The 21,083-nt window shown below is 47.4% G+C and overlaps 1 protein-coding gene across 1 annotated transcript in view; it reads right to left on the bottom strand.

Moving 5' to 3' along the window:
- SNX19 (sorting nexin 19) overlaps positions 1–5,341 on the bottom strand; it is a 38,256-nt gene extending 32,915 nt beyond the window's left edge. The window contains exons 1-2 of the mRNA XM_004593305.4: positions 3,686–5,341; positions 328–466 (exon numbers count right to left, since the gene is read on the bottom strand). Of these exons, the coding sequence (XP_004593362.4) occupies positions 328–466; positions 3,686–5,341 (1,795 nt within the window). The remainder of the gene's footprint in view (positions 1–327; positions 467–3,685) is intronic.
- Between the last annotated feature and the right edge of the window lie 15,742 nt (positions 5,342–21,083).

Here is a 21,083-nt window from a genome sequence, read left to right as displayed (position 1 = left end):
AATTAAGGTTTCAAGGGTTTCTGGATAATATTTTATATTTCGAAGTGTCAATCTGGGATCGATTTAGTTTAACTTCTCACACAGGCGGAGGTAAAAGAAGTATCTGCTTCTTTTCCAAACCACAACTAATGAGGCTCCGGAAGCAGCACTCAGCGACGTTAGGAATACATGGAGCTACTGATGCCCTACACTAAAACCCAACCAGACTCCGGAAGCAGAGGATTCCAATGTGTCCTTCTCCTCTCCCGCCCCTCCTCACAACCTGACAGTCAACCCCACTGTCAAGATCGGGGTAGTCAGATGTGAAAAGCATGCAGGCAGCCTGACTTTTGATGAACTTGCGCAGATCTGGCTTCTCCTCCAGCCGCGTCTGCAGATTCAGGAACTCCCGGTAGCGGCGGTTCACGGTGTGGTACGCCAACTGCTGCAGGCCACTGCTGCTGTCACCACCGAGAGCTGTCTCGTACTGTGGAAAGGACAAATTTGTTGGCCAAGTCAGTCAGGTGTAGAGCACCTTCTAGCCATTCTAACGATCATGTTTAATGGCCACACAGAACAGAGTAGGAGCAAAGAGCAGGGTTAGTCTGTTTCGGGACATACCATATCTGACTGCCACCTAAGTGGTAATGAACAACTCAAAATCCAGGGCGGCTGAATTCCGGAAGTCAGAAATGAGAGCCACCATTCCTGCCTATTACTTCCATTCAAAAGTTCCCTCTGCTAGACACTTTCTTCATTTATAACAAATGGCTACGGAAAACTTTCAAATTCCCCCAGTTCGTAACAAATGATACTGCCTCTTTCACCCCCAAAATTACAGGGCTGGACATTGATGTAAGAGAAAAACCAGGTAGCCATTATAATCAACCAGTAGTTCGTAGACGCGGGAGGGGTTGACCACAACCACAAGATGAAAAAAAAAATTCCATGTTTCAGATGACTTCAAAGGACACACTTTTGCTTCTGTTTGCCTTTGGCATATTAAGGTTTCTAATTGTTCTCAGAAGCCCATTTTCCCCCAAGTGTGTATCATCCCTAATGTGAGAAGCCAAGTGAGGACTGGTGCTGCCAGGCATCCAAACCTGCCACATTCATGTTCCCGGAGGCCTAGCAGGGGACAGGATCACACACCCACATGCACAAACACTCCTTAAGAGTGATGCCATCTCTTAGGTGTTATACTCCTTGACCAGTGATGGAAGGCCTTCCATTGCTTGGCTATACTTCCTTGTTGGCAGGGCTCACAGGTGGTGCTTTAAAATTGCCTTAGCCAGAAGGGAAAGCAGTCATTCTGAGCAAACGTGAGCAAAGCAGCACCTCAGGCTAGTAATGAAAAGTCAAGGATAGGGCCCGGCCGTGCGGACCAGTGATTTAATCCTTGCCCTGCAACCACTGGGATCCCACATGGGCGTAGATTCACTTCCCAGCTGTTCCCTCCCCATCCAGCTCCCTGCTTGTGGCCTGGGAGTGCCATGGAAGACGGCCCAAGGCCTTCGGACCCTGCACCCGCATGGAAGGCTTTGGATCAGCTCGGCTGTGGCTGTTGTGACCACTTTGGGACTGAACCAGTGGATGGAAAGTCTTTCTCTCTGTATCTTCTTCTCTCTACAAAAATCTGCCTTTCCAGGAAAAAAAATTAACTTTTTTTTTAAAGCCTGCCTTATAAATAAATAGATCAAGAATGATGGGCAGGGTCCAGTGCTGTGGCATAGTAGATAAAGCCAACGCCTGCGAAGCTGACGTTTCACCTTGGTGTTGTTTGGTCTCAGCTGCACCACTTCTGATCCAGCTCCCTGCTAATACGCCTCAGAAAGCAGTGGTGAATCACCCAGGAGACACTCCCGGCTCTTAGCTTTGGATTTGCCCAGCTCTAGCGCTGGAGGCTCTCTGGGGAATGAGTTAGTGGATGGAGGACTTTTCTCTCCCTCCTTCTCTCTGTAACTCTGCTTTTCAAATAAATAAATGAATAAATATGAAATAAGAACAGAGGCAGAATTCAGGCTGAGGCTCTCAGAGTTCGAGCACCATTTCTGTGGGATACTTTGTAGCAGTTTTCAGCAGGTTAGACAGAGTCCTTCCCTTCTTACATGGACTGGCACTTCACAGGGAGGACTGTGGCATGAGGCCCGAGACTGAATCAGACTGATTTAAGGGGAAGGCAAATTAAATCCAACTGACACACACTTTCCAAACTTCTTCCCTATTAATTTCTTTCTTTCAAAAAATAATAGTATCAGGCCCGGCGGCGTGGCCTAGCAGCTAAAGTCCTTGCCTTGAACGTGCCAGGATCCCATATGGGCGCCGGTTCTAATCCCGGCAGCTCCACTTCCCATCCAGCTCCCTGCTTGTGGCCTAGGAAAGCAGTCGAGGACGGCCCAAAGCTTTGGGACCCTGCACTAACATGAGAGACCTGAAAGAGGTTCCCGGCTTCGGATCAGCGCAGCACCGGCTGTTGTGGTCACTTGGGGAGTGAATCATCGGATGGAAGATCTTCCTCTCTGTCTCTCCACCACGCTCTATATCTGACTTTGTAATAAAAATAAATGGTAGTATCTTTTGTAGTTTGTTTTAGGAGTGCAGATTATTTGCCTAACAGTAAGTACTGTATTCCTGTAGTTACTTTGGCACAGATTCGGGAGACAGTGGGCATAAACAATATGAAGAGGGCTGGTTAGATCAGAGCAGCACTTCCCCTACAGCGCTCTTACAACAGGTTGCTTCCGTATGACTCAGAGAGTTCTATTTCAAGAAATATGGAATTCTAAAACCCATCCAAGTAAATTCTCATGCAGCACCTGCCCAAATCTGTACATTAAAAAGGCACGTCAGGGCCAGCATTGTGGTGCAATCAATAAAGCCACTGTTTACAATGGCAGCAGCCCATACTGAAGTCCCTGCTGGAGCCCCACCCGCTGATTCCAATCCAGCTTCCTGCCAAGGTGCCTGGGGAGGCAGTGAGTGATGACTCCAATGGCAGGACCTTGCAAACCACATGAGAGATCAGCAAGGAGTCGCTGGCTATCGGCTCAAGCCTGCCCCAGTCCTGGTTGTTGGGAAATGCAGGCTAAAATCTGACATCTTGGCTTTCAAACAAAGAAAAATGAAAAAGCAGCCCAAATAATTAAAGGTACAGTCAGGTTTGAAAATCACTGAAAACCACAACCTTCAATATTCTAACAGTCGTGAGAGTCTACGTTTACTTGCGTGAGTACTATAATGGCCAACTTTTAGAAAATGTACATTTGTTGGGCCTGGCAGGGTAGCCTATTTGCTAAAGTCCTCGCTTTGCACACTGGGATCCCAGCTGCTCCACTTCCCAACCAGCTCCGTTTGTGGCCTGGGAAAGCAGTAGATGATGGCCCAAAGCCTTGGGACACTGCATTCATGTGGGAGATGCAGAAGCCCCTGGCTCTCAGCTTCAGATCGGCTCAGCTCTGGCCGTTGCGGCTACTTGGGGAGTGAACCAGCAGATGGAAGGCCTTTCACTTTGTCTATCCTTCACTCTGTAAATCCGACCTTCCAATAAAAATTAAAAAAAAAAAAAAGAAAGAAAACGTACATTTGTTGAGTTAAACAGCGCTATAGCAGTCATCTCCCGTCCCTGCCCCCCGAGAACATCCACCTCATTAACTGCTTTCTGAATGCACTTCCGCCCTGAACAGGTGCCCGGCTCTCCTTCTGTTACCTTCACGGTGTAGAGCGTATATGGGTGGAACCCAGTGCCACTGTGCTCTCGGGCAGTAATGGTGCCACTAATCCGAAGGTTCTGTATGACAACCGGGCCGTCCGGGCTGCTGAGAGGCTCAAAGCTGAAAGGGGCAGAGCTGAGAGGAGCCGGTGGAGAGGAGGAGACAGCAGGATCCAGGGCTCCCTCGGTGAGCTCCTTGTCCAGGCACGAGGGTCGCGCGGGACCCGCCTTCTCCCGTTCCTCCTCCAGCAGAGCGGTGAGAGAGGCCACATCTCCCTGCTCCGTCTCCTTGTCTGCTGCTTCAATCTGGATCTCCGGGCAAGTGCCCAGCACGGGGACCAGCAGGCCGGCGTCTGCTTCCCTGTCTGGCCCCTCCTCAGCCTCAGCTCCTTCGACGCCTTCAGATCCCCCCCTTTCCTTCGGCTCCAGCACGTGTGACTCCTCCAGGGCACTGAGGGCATCCTGGATCCGGTTGGAGAGGAAGTTGCCTGGCGTCATGAGCAAGATGGTTTCTTTGCTCAGTTCCGACAGTGGCGACTCCAGCTCTGAATCTTCACATAAGAACAGGGGGCCTCGAAGATCCGGCTGTAGGAAAGGAGAGCTGTTCCCCACTTTTCTTTCTTCAAGTATTTCGTTGAAATCTGTCTCCACAGCTTCGTGGCCTTCTTCAACCTCTGGGGAGGGGCCTGAGTCAGTGGCGTTTACCAGCACTGGAGCTACAACAATTGGCGATGGGGCTCGCCCTTCCGGAGGACTCTCCACTTCAGCAATCAGTGGCAGAGAAGTGGGCACCGTGGTCTGTTCCGGCACGCTGGCTGGGCAGAGTGGGCTAGCCTCCAGTGTTGGATCATTTCTGGCCTTGGAAAAGACAGCCACAAGGACCAGGTGGATCCAGTCGGGATCTGACAGCTTGCCGACCAGTGGTAAGATAACGTTACACGTAATGAGCTCCACTATGACATGGCGGCCCGTCCTAGTCTCCAGGTGTGGCTTGGGCACCAGCCCTTGCAGCAGCAAGTCCACGAGGCCACGCGTGTAGGAGACCTCAGCACTGGGGGAGTGCGCTGCGGGATGTGTCGCTGTAACGCTGCAGTAAGCTTCCCAGAGCTGGGCAGGCTCCACCGGCCCGCTCTGCTGCCCTGCAGTGGCTTCCTTTGCCTGAATGTAGCTCTGCAGGTGGCAACCAGAGAGGATGAGGATTCTCTTAGCAAGCTCACAGCTGTCCACCAGGCCCATCCTTCTCCGAAGCTCCCTGACCAATCCCTTCATGGCCGCCTCCATCTCTTCCTCAAAGGCGGGCTCCTGGCTCACGGAACGATACCAGGATAACACAAAATCCCTAATAATCATCTGGATGGTACAGTTGATCTCCTGTTCCAACTGCTTCTCTGCCTCGGGGCACGGAGGACAGGTGGCCAAGGGGATGAATCGCTCCAGATGCAGCTGACCCGAGGCGCCCACGACGGCGCTGGCGCCCAGCCACCCTCCCAGCACCACCAGCAAGGCAGACAGGAGGCACAGGAGCCACACGTTGACCAGAAGGTGGATGACCAGGAGCCAGCCGAGCAAGACTCCGAAAGCCATCAGCTTCCGGCTGCTCAGCAGGAGGCTGCCGCGGGGCTCCGGGGACCGGGAAACGGCCTCTGTCTTCATGGCTCACGGCTTCCCAAGGGGGGACAGCCCTCCTGGCGTGGCACTACGAAGTCCGAGGGGCTGAGGAGGACACACGCGGGCCAGGGTGCCGGGCCCTCCAAGTCCTACACGCCCTGCAAGGCGCCCGCGGCAGCCCGCCTTGTCCCCAGAGCCTCGGCGGCAGCCCCTTGTGGCGCAGACGCAGCCCCTTGTGGCGCAGACGCAGCCCCTTGTGGCGCAGACGCAGCCCCTTGTGGCGCAGACGCAGCCCTGGCGAGCCCCGCGGCTTTCATCATGGCGCGGCACGGCCCCGGCAACACTCACGCCCGGCTCCCAGGCCGCCGCGGGCTGCGCGCCCACCCCGAGCCCCGGCCGGCAGCGGCCGCATCGGGGGTCCTCTCGGCCGGCCTTGCCCGCTGCAGGCCTCGCCCGCTGCAGCCGCTCCGCCGGCCGGCGTCTGTCGGGGCTGCCGGCCAGCCGGCCGCCCTTCCGGGTGGACGTCGGCGTCCGCGAGGCACGCCGGGAGAGCGCGCGCCCGCGGGAGCTGCGCAGGCCGGCGCCCCCTGGTGCTCAGGGGCGCCCCGACGTCCCTTCAGAACCCCACCACGCCGGAGCGCAAGCGAAAATGCAAAAAATTCCTTTAGGGCGCCAGAGAGAGCGGCCTTGGGCAGAGAACCGGGAAGACGCAGAGTTCCAGAGGTTTTAAAGTGAGTTCCCTTTCTGATTTGCAAAGGTTGTGTGCAAAGGCCATTCACTGCTTTGCCAAATTCTCACGAATCCGGTTTATTTTAATCTCTTGGGGGTAGTGCAGGGGGCGCATATTTCACTGGCCTGATGGGTTTAAAAATTCATCTCCCTTCCCCCAGAATCTTCTGCCTCATCTCCAACACGTATCTCTCCTAACTTGCTCTCGGGAATTGTCGGGCAGAAAACACAACACAGGGATAAATTCACTCCTTAAATGTCAAGGACTGCATCACAAAGCCAGACTTGTGACTTTGGGTTAGCCGGTAGTGGCATTTGGGCAAAACCCAAGTGTGTGTGGTGTTTGCTGTGTCCAAGGCCTCATCCTGAAGGGACAGAGTGGGTCCTTGTGGTTCTTGATGAAGACATCTCCCTGGGGAAATGGATTGTTTAAGCTTGGATGCCTGTCTGATAATGCAAGCCAATATGAGATAGAGTAAGATGCGAAGTGGTACAGGCTTTGTAGCGAAGCTGTGGGTTTCAGTCAGTAACGGGGGGGGGGGGACTGTCGTCACAGATGAGGAGCCTTTATCCACCTCCAGCTCCCTCCAGCTCCCTCCCCAAATACTGGGGGTGGGGGCAAAGCAGAGATGAGGATGCATTTCCTGGCAGTCTGCAAATATGTTGGCTTTATTATTTGTCTACATTGCTTTCAACTTTAGCAAGCCTGCCTTCAGTTGTCTACACGAACGGAATTACTCAGGAAGACCGAATGTCCGGCCGGAGTCTTGACTGCCTGTAATAGTGTCTGTGGCCATTTGGTATGAGGCCAGCTTCCTTCCCTGCCTTGGTCCCGAGGGTTCTGTCTGCGGTGCACAGGATGTCCATTTCTGCTTCGGCACAGGATGTCCATCGTCTGTACAAAGCTGTGCGTACGCGCCCATCTTCAGCAGCCTCCATGCTGTTAGCAGGCTTTTGTCATACAGCATTATTCCCAAGATGCGTCAAGAAAGTTTCAGGTGAATGCCAATTAAAAATAAAAACAGAACTGTGCCAACAGGAAGTGCCCGGTGGCCTCTTCTCTCCATTCCTACTCTTGATGCAAAAAAAAAAAAATTGGGGTGGTAGGCAAAATAAGTTGTCATTTGGATGCATTATCATGGTTAATGATGAAGGATTCCAAAGAGCAATGCTGGGATTTAGGACCCAAGTGTTCAGCAAGCCGACTAAGCAAGTTGTTGAGAAGCCAGCATGCCAGTCTACGTTTCCGTGGCACCTGCCACTTCATAGGAAAGGACTGTGGGAAGTGAATGCTCTTGCTGTTTGTTCTCCCAGGCCATTCTGTTGCCCTCAGGAGTGGCTAGAAGCTGACGGGGTGCCCTGGAGATCTGACTCTGCCAAGCAGAGGGAACTAAACTAGAAGTATACATGATGCAGAGGCTTGCTGTGTTGCTGAAGGTTTGCCCTTGCACTTAGGAGAGAAAGTTTACTCTGCCGCCTGATCTGGAGTGTGGAGGGCAGAAAGGAACTGACCTTGTAAGTGGGCACTGTGCCACCTGACCAGATGGTCCGGCGCACAGAGGGAGCCAAGAGTGCCTTCCAGATTCCGAAGTGGATTTGAGGAGCATGCCAGTGCAGTGTGCGTTTGGATGGATGTGAGCTTCTGCGCAGGGGTCTGGGACAGGCCACGGTCTCCAAGCAGATTAATCGCAGGCAGGAGGTGCGAGGCACGGCTGATACATCGTGCCTCTTTGGCCACACCACTCACCAGCTTTCAAAGTCTTTCCTTCTTTCCATTTCTCAAAACATTGCAGGCTGAATTGCTGGGGAGAATGTGTTAGACAAAGAGGAAGGCAGTTCACCTCAAGGGATGCTTAGCCTAGTGAACGGAGAGAAACGTACATGTGTAATGATGCAGAAAGAGTAATTCAATATTATCATGTGTTGAATGTGATGGGTCGCACTATTTGCAAGTATTAGCAGTAAATTGGGGACCTTGGAAGATTAGTGACTTAGAGAAAAAGCTTCTCTTGGAACTTTTGGAGACAGAAGTCAATCAGTGTATTTTAGGAAGAGAAAGGATGGGGAGGGCAGGAGGGAAAGGGGACAGATTTTTAGGCATCCCCATAAGTATAAGAAATGGGCAGGGATAACGAGAGCTGGGAGGTGGCAAGCAGAAGCCGTCCTGGGTCAGCCGATGTCGCATCTCCAGTGTGTCACAAACGTGGAGGACAAGATGATGGTTAATGCGACAGAGAAGAAGTGATGGTGGTCATCGAGAAGGCAGTGTTGTTGGAAACTCAAAGCTGATGTTTATTTGGCCTCACTGGGGTCTTAAAACTGGAAGCAGCCAGTCGGTTGCCTTTGGTTCCAGGTTTTATACTTTTCTTATAGCATGAGGACAGGCACTGAATCAGGTTTGAACACTACAGATGTATGTGTAATTTATCAATCACATTTAAAATACCCTGGTAATAGCTAGGAGACTTGATTGTTGATTAAGAATGTGTATTTCCTTCACCCTCTCATTTTCATACAGGGTGTGGTCTCAAGGCAGGGAGAAGGAAAGGATGGACCATCCATTCTCTGTCGCACAGTGCGCTAAGATGCAAAGCTCACTCCTTCACCAGGTGCAGTGGGTGTTTCCATGCCCGTGGTTGGTATTTCCCTGGCCATGCCTGAGGCTCACCGAAAGGGTTTGTTTCAGTGCTGGGCACTTTTCACTGCATGGACGACATCCTGGCTGACTGGCCTACACCATCATGGAATCATTGCTGTGAGACCTGAACGAAGGTTGCTGGAAGAATAAGGGGTTACTGAAGGCTTCACTCAATAGAAAAGAGAAGCAAACAGGTGGCGATCTGTTGCCACATTGGGAGTATAAGGAAGATATGATTAAAACCTTTAAATCATGGGAAGAAAACTGCTAAAGCCCAACACCTCGGAGCCCGGTTTCCTGATAAAGGCAAGAAATCCGAGACAAAGAGATGACCTGCTGTGAGAACGGGATCTGTTGTGCTGGGAAGAGAGGGAATGATCCAGAAACCCTTAGTAGTTTCCTACTGTTGCCACTAACTTAACAACCTACAAATGTATTCTTTAGCCCCTGGAAGCCAGAAGTCGGAAACGGATTGGCCAGTCTGTTTCTTCTGGAAGCCCTGTCTCTGCCATTTCAAGCTTCTGGGGTCAAGCCCACGTCCCCCTAGCCCATGGCTGTAACTCTGCCCTAGCTTCTGTTTTCTCACTGCTTTCTTCTGCTCATTCCTTTGTGTCTGTCTTTATAAAGACCCCAGTGAATCCACTGACCCTCTATGATAATCCAGGTTAATCATCCCGTCTTGAGATGCTTTTAATCATATCTGGGAAAGCTCTTTTGCCAGTGAAGGTAGCATGTGTGCAGGTTCTGGGGAGAAGGCTCGCCCCACCTTCGCTGGTGGAGAGCATTGTTTTGGTGACAAAGACCAACAGTCTGGGGATATAAAGTGTTCTGGGGATGTTGATGAAGTCTACACACTGTCAAACAGAGAGTTCCTGAATTAGGATATGGGTAATCTATTAGGGTTAAAGATAAAAATTTGAGTCTGTGTTTTCAGAATGAAGTCCTTGGGCTAGAAAATCACCAACATTAGGATACAGAAGAGGACAATGATGCTGGAGGTTGATGGGTGAATGCTGAAGTATATCAATGCCAAAACCAGAAGGGTAACTTTGCATATATTGGAGAATTTGTCACCTGCAAGAGATGGTGAAGAGATCGGGTTTTGCCATGGGCTTCCCATGGCGTCTTAGAAGTAGTGATGAGAAAAAGTCGCCACCAGAGGACAGCAGAGAGTACAAGATCTTGGTGATTGCATCTCCTTTGGTTGATTCATCCCTCGTTTTTGTTATTCACCTTGCAAGGACTAAACTAGGTTCTGTGAGTCTAAGATGGACTGTCTGCAATTCACAGTCTGGTGCCAACACAAGCATTGCCACAATATGAAAACTCATAATAATGTCAAAATAACAGGAATGCAAAGACTTAGGAATGGCTGTGCATTAGAGTTGGCATTTGTGCTGGTCTTCAAGGATAGGTTAAATTTCTCATGAAGTGGTGGCATGGAGGGCTATGCCACTGGGTTTGAAATTTTCATTCCGTGTGAGTGCAGGTTCAGGTTCCAGTTGCTCGACTTTCACTCCAGCTCCCTGCTACTGTGCCTGGAAAAGCAGGGGAAGATGAGCCGGACTAGCCTTTGATGCCCTCTGGCGAGTAAACCATTGGATCGAAGACATCTTTCTCTTTGCCTCTGTCTCCCACTCTGCATGCTAAATAGATAAATAGAAATATATCTTTTAAAAAATTCCCGTGAAGACAAGAGGAACAGGTCATTTTAGGAGACAAGAAAACGAGAGGATTATTGAGTGAGCTCCTTTATTTTTGCGAGGATTAGTAATGAAGCATGGAGGCTGGGGACTCTAAACAATGGAAATTTATTTCTCATGGTTCTGGAGGCTGGAAGTTCACAATCAGGAAGGCAGCCCTGCTGGTGTTAGGCCCCTCTCCACGGCTTGCAGCTGGTGACCTGGTGGTGGGGTCCTCACAGCATCTTCTCTCTGTGCCTCCCTCTTCAAGTAGAGTCAACAATCACCCCAGATTAACATTCATCTGCATGACCATATCTAACCTAATGACCCCTTTCAACGCGTCTGTGTGCCCGCAAACCTCCGTATGTAGTCACATTCTACGGTGCTAGGGGTCAGGACTTCAACATGGGAGTTTTGAAGGGACAGGATTTTGTCCATTCAGTGCCATTTCATTTGTGGGTTGTGCACACGGTCATATTTTGATTATGAGGATACTGAAATGGAGGGTGACAGCTTCGATACCTCCTGGTGTTGATTGCCATCACATACCAAAGTGGAAGTAGCACTTCAACTTGAAGAGCTCTCAGCATCAGCTCAGCTCTGGTGATTGGAGCGCCAAGGGCTCTGGCAGGCGCTCCCACTTCCTCTGCACAGCTACTGGGGACCAAAGAGAAGACACATTTCTTTTATAATGATTCCAAGGGTTCATAAGGGACATGAAGAATCAAGCAGAACATTTTTCTAAAATGAATGAAAACATGAATCACAAATTGAGGCAACACTTACAATATAAAATAGATCAACAAAGCCAAACATTGGTTGTTTTGAAAAAAAGAAAAAAAATCAAGTGAAATTTAGAGTGACAGAGAAAATGCCATAAAGAACATTAAGTTTGGTAAAGAGAAATGGTTGTAGGTATAGGAGAGAAGAGAGACATATAATCTTCTCACAGCAAATTTGAACTTCAAGATAAAATGGGAAAAAAACTTCAGGAAAATACAAATTTCACAATCATATTAAGAACAAACAGGATGCTTGAATAAATATGTACCCATTTACTAAGTTAAATAGCATTTTTAAAAGTTTATATAGAGGGGTCTGGTGTGATAGTGTAGTGGCTAAAGTCCTCGCTTTGCATGCCCAGGATCCCATATGGGCGCTGGTTCTAATCCTGGCAGCCCTGCTTCCCATCCAGCTCCCTGCTTGCGGCCTGGGAAAGCAGTGGAGGACGGCCCAAAGCCTTCGAACTCTGCACCCGTGTGGAGAAGAAGAAGAAGCTCCTGGCTTCGGATTGGCTCAGCTCCAGCCGTTACAGTCGTTTGGGGAGTGAATCATTGGATGGAAGATCTTCCTCTCTGTCTCTCCTCCTCTCTGTATATTTGACTTTCCAATAAAAATAAATAAATCTTTGAAAAAAAGTTTATGTAGAATTGCTAATGTTTTAAAGATTTTTTTATTTAAATGCAGATAGAGAAACTGAGAAACAGAGAGAGAATTTTCCTATCCATTGTTTGCTCCTCAAATATTTGCTAGTTCGTTCTCCAGCTGGCAGTGGGGTATTGGCTAGGTCGAACCCAGAACCCAGGAGCTCCGTCTGCGTCTCTCACGTGGGTGTCAGGGGCCTAAGAACCTGGGCCATCTCCCGCATTCCCAGGCGCTTTAGCCGGAAGCTTGGTCACAGTGGCACAGCCAGGTCTTGAATCAGTGCCCAGAGGTATTTGCATTGTAGGGAGTGGTATAACTTCCCGTGTTGCAACAGGTAAGAGACATTCTTGAAGTGTTTATACCACTTCATGCTCCCACTAGGAGTGTGTGAATATTCTGGCTTCTCCCTATCCTTACTAAAGCTCGATATGGTTCTTCTCTCTCCATACTCAATATATATATTATATATATGATATATATATCATATATATATATATATTCTTTTTTTTTCTGTCCACTGGTTCACTCTCCAAGTGTCAGCCATGGCTGGACCTGAGCCAATCTGCATCCAGGAGCCAGGAGCTTTTTCTGAGTCTTCCACATGGGTGCAGGGTCCCAAGGCTTTGGGCTAGCCTCTACTGCTTCCTCAGGCAGTAGGCAGGGAGCTGGAAGGGAAGTGGATCAGCTGGGACATATCCCATATAGGATCCCGGAGCATGCAAGGTGAGGATTTAGCTACTGGATCGTTACTCTGTGCCCCCATGCTTGGTATTACAATTGGTATGCAGTATTATCAAATCGCAATGTTCATATACATTTTCCTAATGAAAAATGAATATTTTTACAATGTGCTTGTTTTCTATGCAATGCTACCATGTATCTTTTTACATAAAATATGTTAAAAATCATTTCCTATCTTGTTGAATATTTTATTTTTTTATTATTAGATTTTAAATGTCCTTTTTAAAAAGAGTTATTTTATTTTTATTAGAAAGTCAGATACACAGAGAGGAAGACCCTCCATCCAATAATTCACTCCCAAAATGACCGCAATGGCTGGTGCTGTGCCGATCTGAAGCCAGGAGCCAGGAACCTCCTCCAGGTTTTCCACACAGTTGTAGTATCCAAGGCCTTGGGCCGACCTTGACTGCCCTCCCAGGCCACAAGCAGAGAGCTGGATGGGAAGCAGGACTGCTAGGATTAGAACCAGCACCCATATGGGACCCCAGCGCATCCAAGGCGAGGACCTTAGCCGCTAGTCACTGCGCCGGACCCTTAAATGTCTTTTCCAAAGGGTTATTTATGGTGAAAAGCTGAGTGACAAAGAGAGAAGGGATGAAGGAGCACGGAGAAAAGAGAGAGTTCTATCCACTGTTTACACCTCAAATGGCCACAACAACTAAGACTGGGCCAGGGTGAAGGCAGAATCCCAGACAGCCATCCTGTCTACAAATATTGAAGGCATCTTCTGCTGCTTTCCCAGGTGAATCAGAGGAGAGCTGGATGGGAAGCAAAGCAGCTAGGGCTTCAGCTGGTGCTGTATACGGGATGCTAGCATCAGAGGCAGCAGCTTCACTCATTCTGCCACAATGTTGGCTTTCAAGTTCTTTTTCCATTTCAGATATAAACGTATAGTCGAAGATATCTCCCATCCAGAGGTTACTTCACAGTACCTTTTGAAAGACAAAAGTTTTTTTTTTAATGTTGAGGGAGTGCAATTCAACTTTCCCGACATGTGCTGAAGTCACCTGTGATCCAGATAAGTCTGCCTACAGCCTGTGCGTCGACGTCTAAGCACAGGCTGCCCATTCTCCTTTCAAGCAAGATGAAAGGGTCTAACTTCTACCCTACGGGAAGATTTTCTATCATCGTCCTCCTTCAGCTGTGTACCAGGAAGGGACTACAGAACTACGGCCACTGATTTTTGGGTGGTGCCTGCACATTGTGTAGGATGAACTGGGAGCCAAGCCTATGTTTTCCTTCACCAATTCTTTGTAGGTAACTCCCCATGAGCCCATAGGTACAGGTTGGGAGGGTGGAGGTGAGTATAGGGATTTGGGCCACTCCATGTGTCATTAGGGTCTGTTCAGGCCTGATCACCTCATTCATGATTGACAGTGGAGGTGGCAGGTGGACCATGGTTAATTATTCAGGCTGACTCTGAGACCCAAAAGCTACCCAAGTGGTTTCTGAAAAGAATAGTTGTCTGTACAAGATAGTGAGGAATTGCTCCAGAATCCTATGCCTGTATTGTGACTCACCTGGAAGTGCTAATCAGAGGCTCTCAACGATATCTGTGACTGCCAAAGGCTCTTCAAGCACCACTGGATAGGGTAACTCATTGAGGCCAAGTATCAGAGCAGCTTGCCTACCAACCATTCACAAATCCTTGTTCTAGGCCCTGCTCACAGTTTTGGGTGTTTGGGTGTCTTGGCAGTTAGGATGGAATGAACAAAAAATATGTTGTCTTCCGAACACATAGGAGCCTTAGACATTGTGTCCCGGATTGTCAGGGATTACACCTTGAAATTGCCACACCACTGTACCTCTGAACATTTAAAGAATTTGGAAGCTACCTGAATTATTGGCATAATCACTTTCCACCCTCTGACAGGCAAATGTCTTATCAATACGTTGAGTGTAGTTAGTTATCTCTTAATGCTCAGTTTTTAATCAATACACTGTCATTAGTATAAAGGTCCAAGGAATGTCTTGTGGAAGAGGGAGGTGGTCACGTCACCGAGGACAGAATTATAGCTTGGAGCTGGTCAGGTGATGCGCTGCTAAAATAAGACATGGAAGGTGTATTGCCAGCTCAAAGTAAATTATTTCTAGTGGTCTTTAGTAACAGATATGGAAGAGAACGCAATTGCCAGCACAGTAACTGCATACCAGGTGCCAGGGGACACGTCAATTTGTTCAAGCAATGAAATCACATCTGGACTAGCAGGTATAATTGGAGTCACCACCTGGTGGAGTTTGCAATAATATACTGCACTCTCCAACATTCATCTGTTTAAACTTTCCAAATAAAAGGGTTGAATGGGAATACGGGTTGGCATCAGTACCTCTCCAACCTGCAGGCCCTTGAATTATTACCCATCTCTGAAATGTCTCCAGGAATATGAGATCGTTTTATGTTTGCATTTTCCTAGGTATAGGTGGTTGTAAGTGCTTTCCGCTTTATCTATGCTAAATTCCCACTTTCCAGTGGTAATTAATGACCCTCCTTCCATTGGGGAGGGAAATTGTGGAGACTTAATCAGTTGTTCAGGATGTCTATTACAAATCTGCATTGCAGAGTTAGGGGAGCCTCTGTCTGGACCCATTCTGAGATGTACCTGAGCCAAAAAAAAAATCCTTCATTGAGTACTCAGTCTCCATACATATGCCCTTATCCTGACTGCTGGGCCACACAGTGGCATTGTGGGTCTCTGGGAAATATTGACAGTTCTGAGCAAATGTTCAACAATTCCCTTGAAGTCTGACACCCTGAAAAAACTGGCTTGAGTCTGAAAACTGACAAAGGGGATAGGATCTTCTGCTTTTTTCACATGTATTTCTTTGTCAGGAACTGTGATTTATTATTTCTCAGTGCCTCAGGTCTCCATTTTGCTGACTGTTCTCATTGCTGTCTTAACTCTGCTGTCCATTAGGGTGGCCACGTCCACCTCATCTTTGGTGATTAAGTTCCACCATATACCCCTTCTTTAAAGTCAGAATCTGCTTAGAGAGGTTGTCCAAGGCAACTTGGCATCTGTTCCATCCTTTTCTTGCAAACTTGAAATCCTTTCCTACACACAGTTCCCAGATTTCTGTCGATAAACCTTTGACCAGTCAGGAGTTAGCAACTAAGCTTCTGCTGCCAGTACTAACATCCCTGATGGGTTTATGAACTGACTGCTACACTTCTGATTCAGCTCCCTGCTAATGTGTCTGGGAAAGCAGCAAAAGAGGACCCAAGTGCCTGGGCCTCTGCATGCATGTAGGACACCCTGGACGCTTTAGCTCCTGGCTTCAGCCTGGTCCAGCCTAGGTTGTTGTGGTCACGTGGGGAATACATCAGCTGATGCTGTCTCTCCTCTCTGTAATCCTGCCTTTTCAATAAATAAAACTTATCTTTAAAAAATACATTTGTGCCCTTCTTGTACACAGCTTAGTTCACACTGGCTTAGATATGGAATCAACCTAGATGCCCATCAGTGGAAGACTGTATTTATACATATAATACTACTCAGCCATCAAAAAGAATGAAATCTTGTCTTTTGCAACTAAATAGATGCAACTGGAAATCATTATGCTTAGTGAAATGAGCCAGTCCCCAAAAAACAAATATCTCATGCTTTCCCTAATCTGTGACAACCGTGAGAGTGGCATTGTAGGATCTGACTATTGTGTACAGCCTTTGTCTATAGTCCTGAGGAGTAGTAGGGTTTTTTTTGTTGTTGTTGTTATAATTATTTTCCACTTGCTGCTTTTACCTAATGAATTGTTAAACCTGTGATTGTGAAATGAAATGAAAGTATGCTATTATAAAAACTAGCATAAGTAAAAGAAAAATGAAGGAGGGGGAATGAGGGCAGGAGGGAGGAAAAGGTGTGGAGTATCACTGTGCTCCTCCATCTGCACGGCGAAATCTTTGCAATTTGTGCCCTTTATATAATTTTTTAAAAAATTATTAAAAAAATTTAAAATTATGTAGTTTATTTGGAAGGTAGCACATTCCCGTATGGGTTACACTTTGCACCTACCTCAGCAGGGCCCTTACAGCTTCCTTGTGGAAAGCAGGGTGAACTTTTATACAGAGCTAGGAGGGATGCTTCTCTTGGCAAAGAAGGCCCAGCAGAACTTACGGGTCCAGTATTCCCAGCTACACCGGGCTCTGCTTGAAAGGCCCTAGTCCCATGTTCAGGAGTCTATTCCTTCCCAACGTTAATTGAGACATTTGGGAAGCATTGTGACTAATCCACTTGGTAGATGAAATTCAGAGTTTGGCTCTCGGTAAGCTCAGCTTTGTCTTACAGGCAGTATATATTATCTTCCTGTAAGACAAAGCTGAGCTTTTTTTTTTTTTTCTTTCTGGAGCTGGGAGTTTGAATCTGTGAGATCAAGATTGTTCTTTCCTAACTTCTCCAACACTTGCTCCATTTAGGAACAACCATCTCATTTCCATATACTGGTTAGTTTAATTAAAATGTCTGAATGATCACACATAAATCACTCAGATTTAAGGTATTTAGCAGTGATATTTTGCATATCCACAACACCCTTGGGCTATCAGTGCTTTTAATATTATGAGGAATAGAATTATTGGTGTATATAGTCATATCAAACAGCCAATTTCAGGAACTTAAACAATTCAGAAGGCTCACCTATTAGATTTTGTTCCTGCAGAGCCGCTTGATACTGACAGCTACATCAGACAGCATTCTGTAGAGAGACAGTCTTATAGGTGAGGCACGTTCAGTGTATATTCAGTGGTTATTTCACTCTGATTCATCCTGGGACACAACTTGTACTATTTGCACAAACTCGGTGAGGTAGAACGTTCACAAACTTAGTTGAGCAAAAACCATGTATTATTCAGAGAAAAGCACAAAGAGTGGTAGAAACTGTAGGAAAACTACGCAGGGTAGATGAAGTCTTGCCTATGCATGCCTAACTTTGCACCAGAGCTGAGGGACCCTGGAAAGCTTTTTATCTTGGGATTTATACGTGGAAGAGGGGTGGTTTACGCATGAGTGGCTGAATTAGAGCATTGCAGGACATTCTATTCAAGGAGGCACAGGAATAGAATGTGGGCTCTTCTGATGAGTCCTTTATTATCCTCTGATACTGCACGAACAACACATTCTTCAGATATTCTTGAGAATTATAAAGTAGGCAAGAGGAGAGAGCTGGGGTGGCCAAAGGCCATGAAGAGGACTTTTCTGAATCTATAATATAATATATAACATATAAAATAGAAACTGTTTTATCTAAAGTCTATGTTCCTAAATATATGACATTAAATCACAGTTTATTTATGAATACTATTTTATGCATAGAGGCATTCTTTAAGAAATTATCTCCTGCTACTGTAGGGGCTGCAAGTTTACCATCTGTAATCCTGGCTTCAGACACACTGATGCTGCTATTGTGAGGCAGCATTTTTTTTTTGACCCTGTGAAATCCTAGAAGCCCCTCATGTGTCTTCAGGTCATTGAACTCTTTGGTGTCGTTCAGCCAGGCTCCTTTATTTAGTCAGTTGAGTATAGAGGCACTTGCACCCACTAAACTTGTTCTCAGTAAAACATAAACAAGGGTTTGATTAGATAATTGAGTGCTATAACCCAGACAAATTGGTGCTTAAAATTAGTCACTACAGCATCAAATACATTTTCCACATCTATTGAGATAATAAAACTATCCATTAATACGGAGAATTACATTGATTGATGTAGATTTTTTGGGAAATTCTTATTTGGTCAATACTCCTTTGTTATATTATTGAATTTAACGGAATAAAGTTTAGTTAAAAATTCTTTTTGTGTCAGTGTCCGTGAGGAATACACAGATACGAACGCATGCACACGCACGTGGGCAGTCAGCAGGAAGTTCATAGGACATGCACATCGTATTTTAATTTTTCTGGCACTGCTTTTGGTTTGGGTGTTGGACTCATGCTGGCCTCGTGGAATGAATTGAGAAGTGCTACATTGTGTCTCACCGTTATCCCCCAAGGTTTTGATTGTCCTCAAATTGGCTGTTTGGACAATGTGTGCTCATATTTATTGTGACGAACGTCAGCACAGTATGTGCCTGTCCATGTGTCCGCTCTCAGCACATCTGTGTTCTATTTGCAGGAATTTCTGATAACTAGCTTACAGGAAGCCATGTGTTTCTAACCCAATGTGCCTGTTTCTTGGATTTGTAGTTGAAGAAATGTTTAAAGTCAATGGAACTGAAGGACATCACGTGAATTGAAACAAACCAGACACTGGAAAATACCACACGTGCTTCCTCAGATGCACGAACTGGAAAAACCCTGAGCTGAACACGGACTGCAGGTAACTAGAGCTTCTCCCATCAGTTTTAGAATTTTCATCCGATTTACAAGGTTTTTTTAAAAATGTTTTTCAATTTTTTTTTTTTCTGGTTGAACAGTATTTGATCATGTATATATGCATTTTCTTTACCCATTCATCTGCCTAGCCCAGCCCAGCCTATCCCATCATGAATATTCATAGGCACTGTGGCTGAGCTCACCCCGCCCTGCCTCCAGAACTGGCCTTTACCTATGCAAAACAGGTGCTTTTGCTTTGTCCAGCCTGGCCCACCTGCAGCCTTGGTTCTTGTTGCTCACCAGCAATTGGTAGAGCCTAGAAAGGGAAGTGCCCACAATTGTCCTGCCAGGCATTTTCCCAGCCCTGGATCTCGTGTTTGCCAGGAGTACTGTGGTGTAGTCTGACATGATTCACACTCAGTCTTGGCACTTGCCAGGTGATGCTGCACCCCCGCTTGGCTGGCCCATACCCATTCTGGCTCTCATGCACACCAGTGGGTAAAGCAACCTCGCCCAGCCTGGCCTGCTCCTGGACTGGCCCTCCCTCAGTCCCAGCTCTTACACTTACCAGTGGAAGCAGCAACCAAAGAACTGAGTTCCCAAAGTTCCTCTACCAGTCCTGTTCTCAGCCCCGGGTCTTGTGTGCCAGCAGGTGTTGTGACCCAGTCTGAGATGGCCTTCCCAGACTCGGCATTTGCCGGCAGCTGCTTCAGCTTGGCTCAGCATGGCCTACGCACAGTCTCAGCTCTTGCTAGCAACTGCAGCAGCTTAGCCTAGCCTGGACCCCAGGCCTTCATGTAAACTGGCAGTATTGTGGTCCAGTTGGGCCTGGCCTGCACTCTGTCCTGGCTCTCACTTATGCAAGTGTGTGGTGTGAACTGATGCCAGACCCTATTCACATGTATGCTAATGGGTGCTGCAGCCCAAACTAGTGTAGCCTGCACCCAGCCTGAGCTCTTGTGCTTACCAGCAGTTCTATCAGTGCTTATTAGTGTCTATCAGGGTAGTTCCTCAATTTCCCCTACTATGTCTGCTCCCAGCTCCAGATCTGCCAGTAGAGGCAGCAACACTGCTTGGCATGATCTGCCCTTAAGCCTGGCCCTTGTACGTACCAGTGAGTGCTACAGCTTGGCCCTGATGGCTGCTAGAGAGGGCAGGGTGGAGTTTGCTTCCAACCAAACTGGGGAACTGTTGGGCAGAATTATTCACAGGTTCCGCCGTCCTGAGGCTGTTTTCCCCTCCCCCTAAACCTCCTCCTTCAAAAAGGTCCTTCCCTGTCTCTTCCGAGCTCTTCTTTCCTGCAGCCTTTCCCTTCACGTCTGTCTTTCTGATACACCCAGAAAGGAAAGCCCGTGACCCTGGATCCCTGAAATAAAGGCCATCTAAATTCTTTTCATATATTCGGTTGAGTTATTCTTTCCCTGGTAAGTGACGAATCTAACATTTTGGCAAGTGGCGAATGAACAGGCCCGACCTGGTCTCCTCTCTGTGTCTTCTCCCACGAGTGTCAGGTAGGTTCCCGCAGGTGAGCTGTGTGGTCCAGCCTGGCTCAGCCTGTCACCATCCCTAGCTCTCTATGCAAACTGGTGGGTATTGCAGTCCCACAGAAGCAAGCACAAGCATCTACAGAATCTGCACCTAGATTCATTTCTTGTATTCTGGGGAGTGCTGTGGCCCTCTCTCTACCCTGACTCTTGTGTGTGTGGAGGGGGGAGTGTTAGGTGGACTAGCCCAGCCAGGCTTGTTTTCCAGCCCCGAACTTTCTGCAATTGTTTCAGGGTTTCAGAAAATACATTTAAAGCTTCGATCCGTTTGAAGTGATTTTTTAATATGATGATATGGGACTAGTTTCTTTCCTTTCTGTATGACTAGCCAATTTTCTCAGCACCTTTTACTGAAGAAAGCTTTCCCCGCCCCCAAGCTATCTTCTGAGTGCCTTTGTTGCAAATCAATTAGCTGTCAATATATAGATTTGTTTCTGGTTCTCTATTCTGGTCATCTGATCATCTGTATCTATGTCTATTTTGTCCCATTCTGTTTTAGTTTATATGGTAGGTAAGGTGATACCACCACAATTTTTTTTTCTTGGCTCAGGGATGCTGTAAGTACTTTGGGTCTTTCATGGTCCCGTTTGTGTTACTTTTACAGTTTGTTTGAAGAAGACATCTGTTGGTTTCTGTCTGTTGGTAAATAAACTTTGTTTGAAGGATGTCGCAGTATTTTGGCAGAGATTACACGGAGTCAGTAGATTGCTTTTGGGTATTT

The sequence above is a fragment of the Ochotona princeps genome, chromosome 4 (assembly GCF_030435755.1).
Source record: "Ochotona princeps isolate mOchPri1 chromosome 4, mOchPri1.hap1, whole genome shotgun sequence".
NCBI lineage: Eukaryota > Metazoa > Chordata > Mammalia > Lagomorpha > Ochotonidae > Ochotona > Ochotona princeps.
Note: the sequence above shows the minus strand (reverse complement) of the source record. Positions and strands in the feature narration are given on the sequence as shown.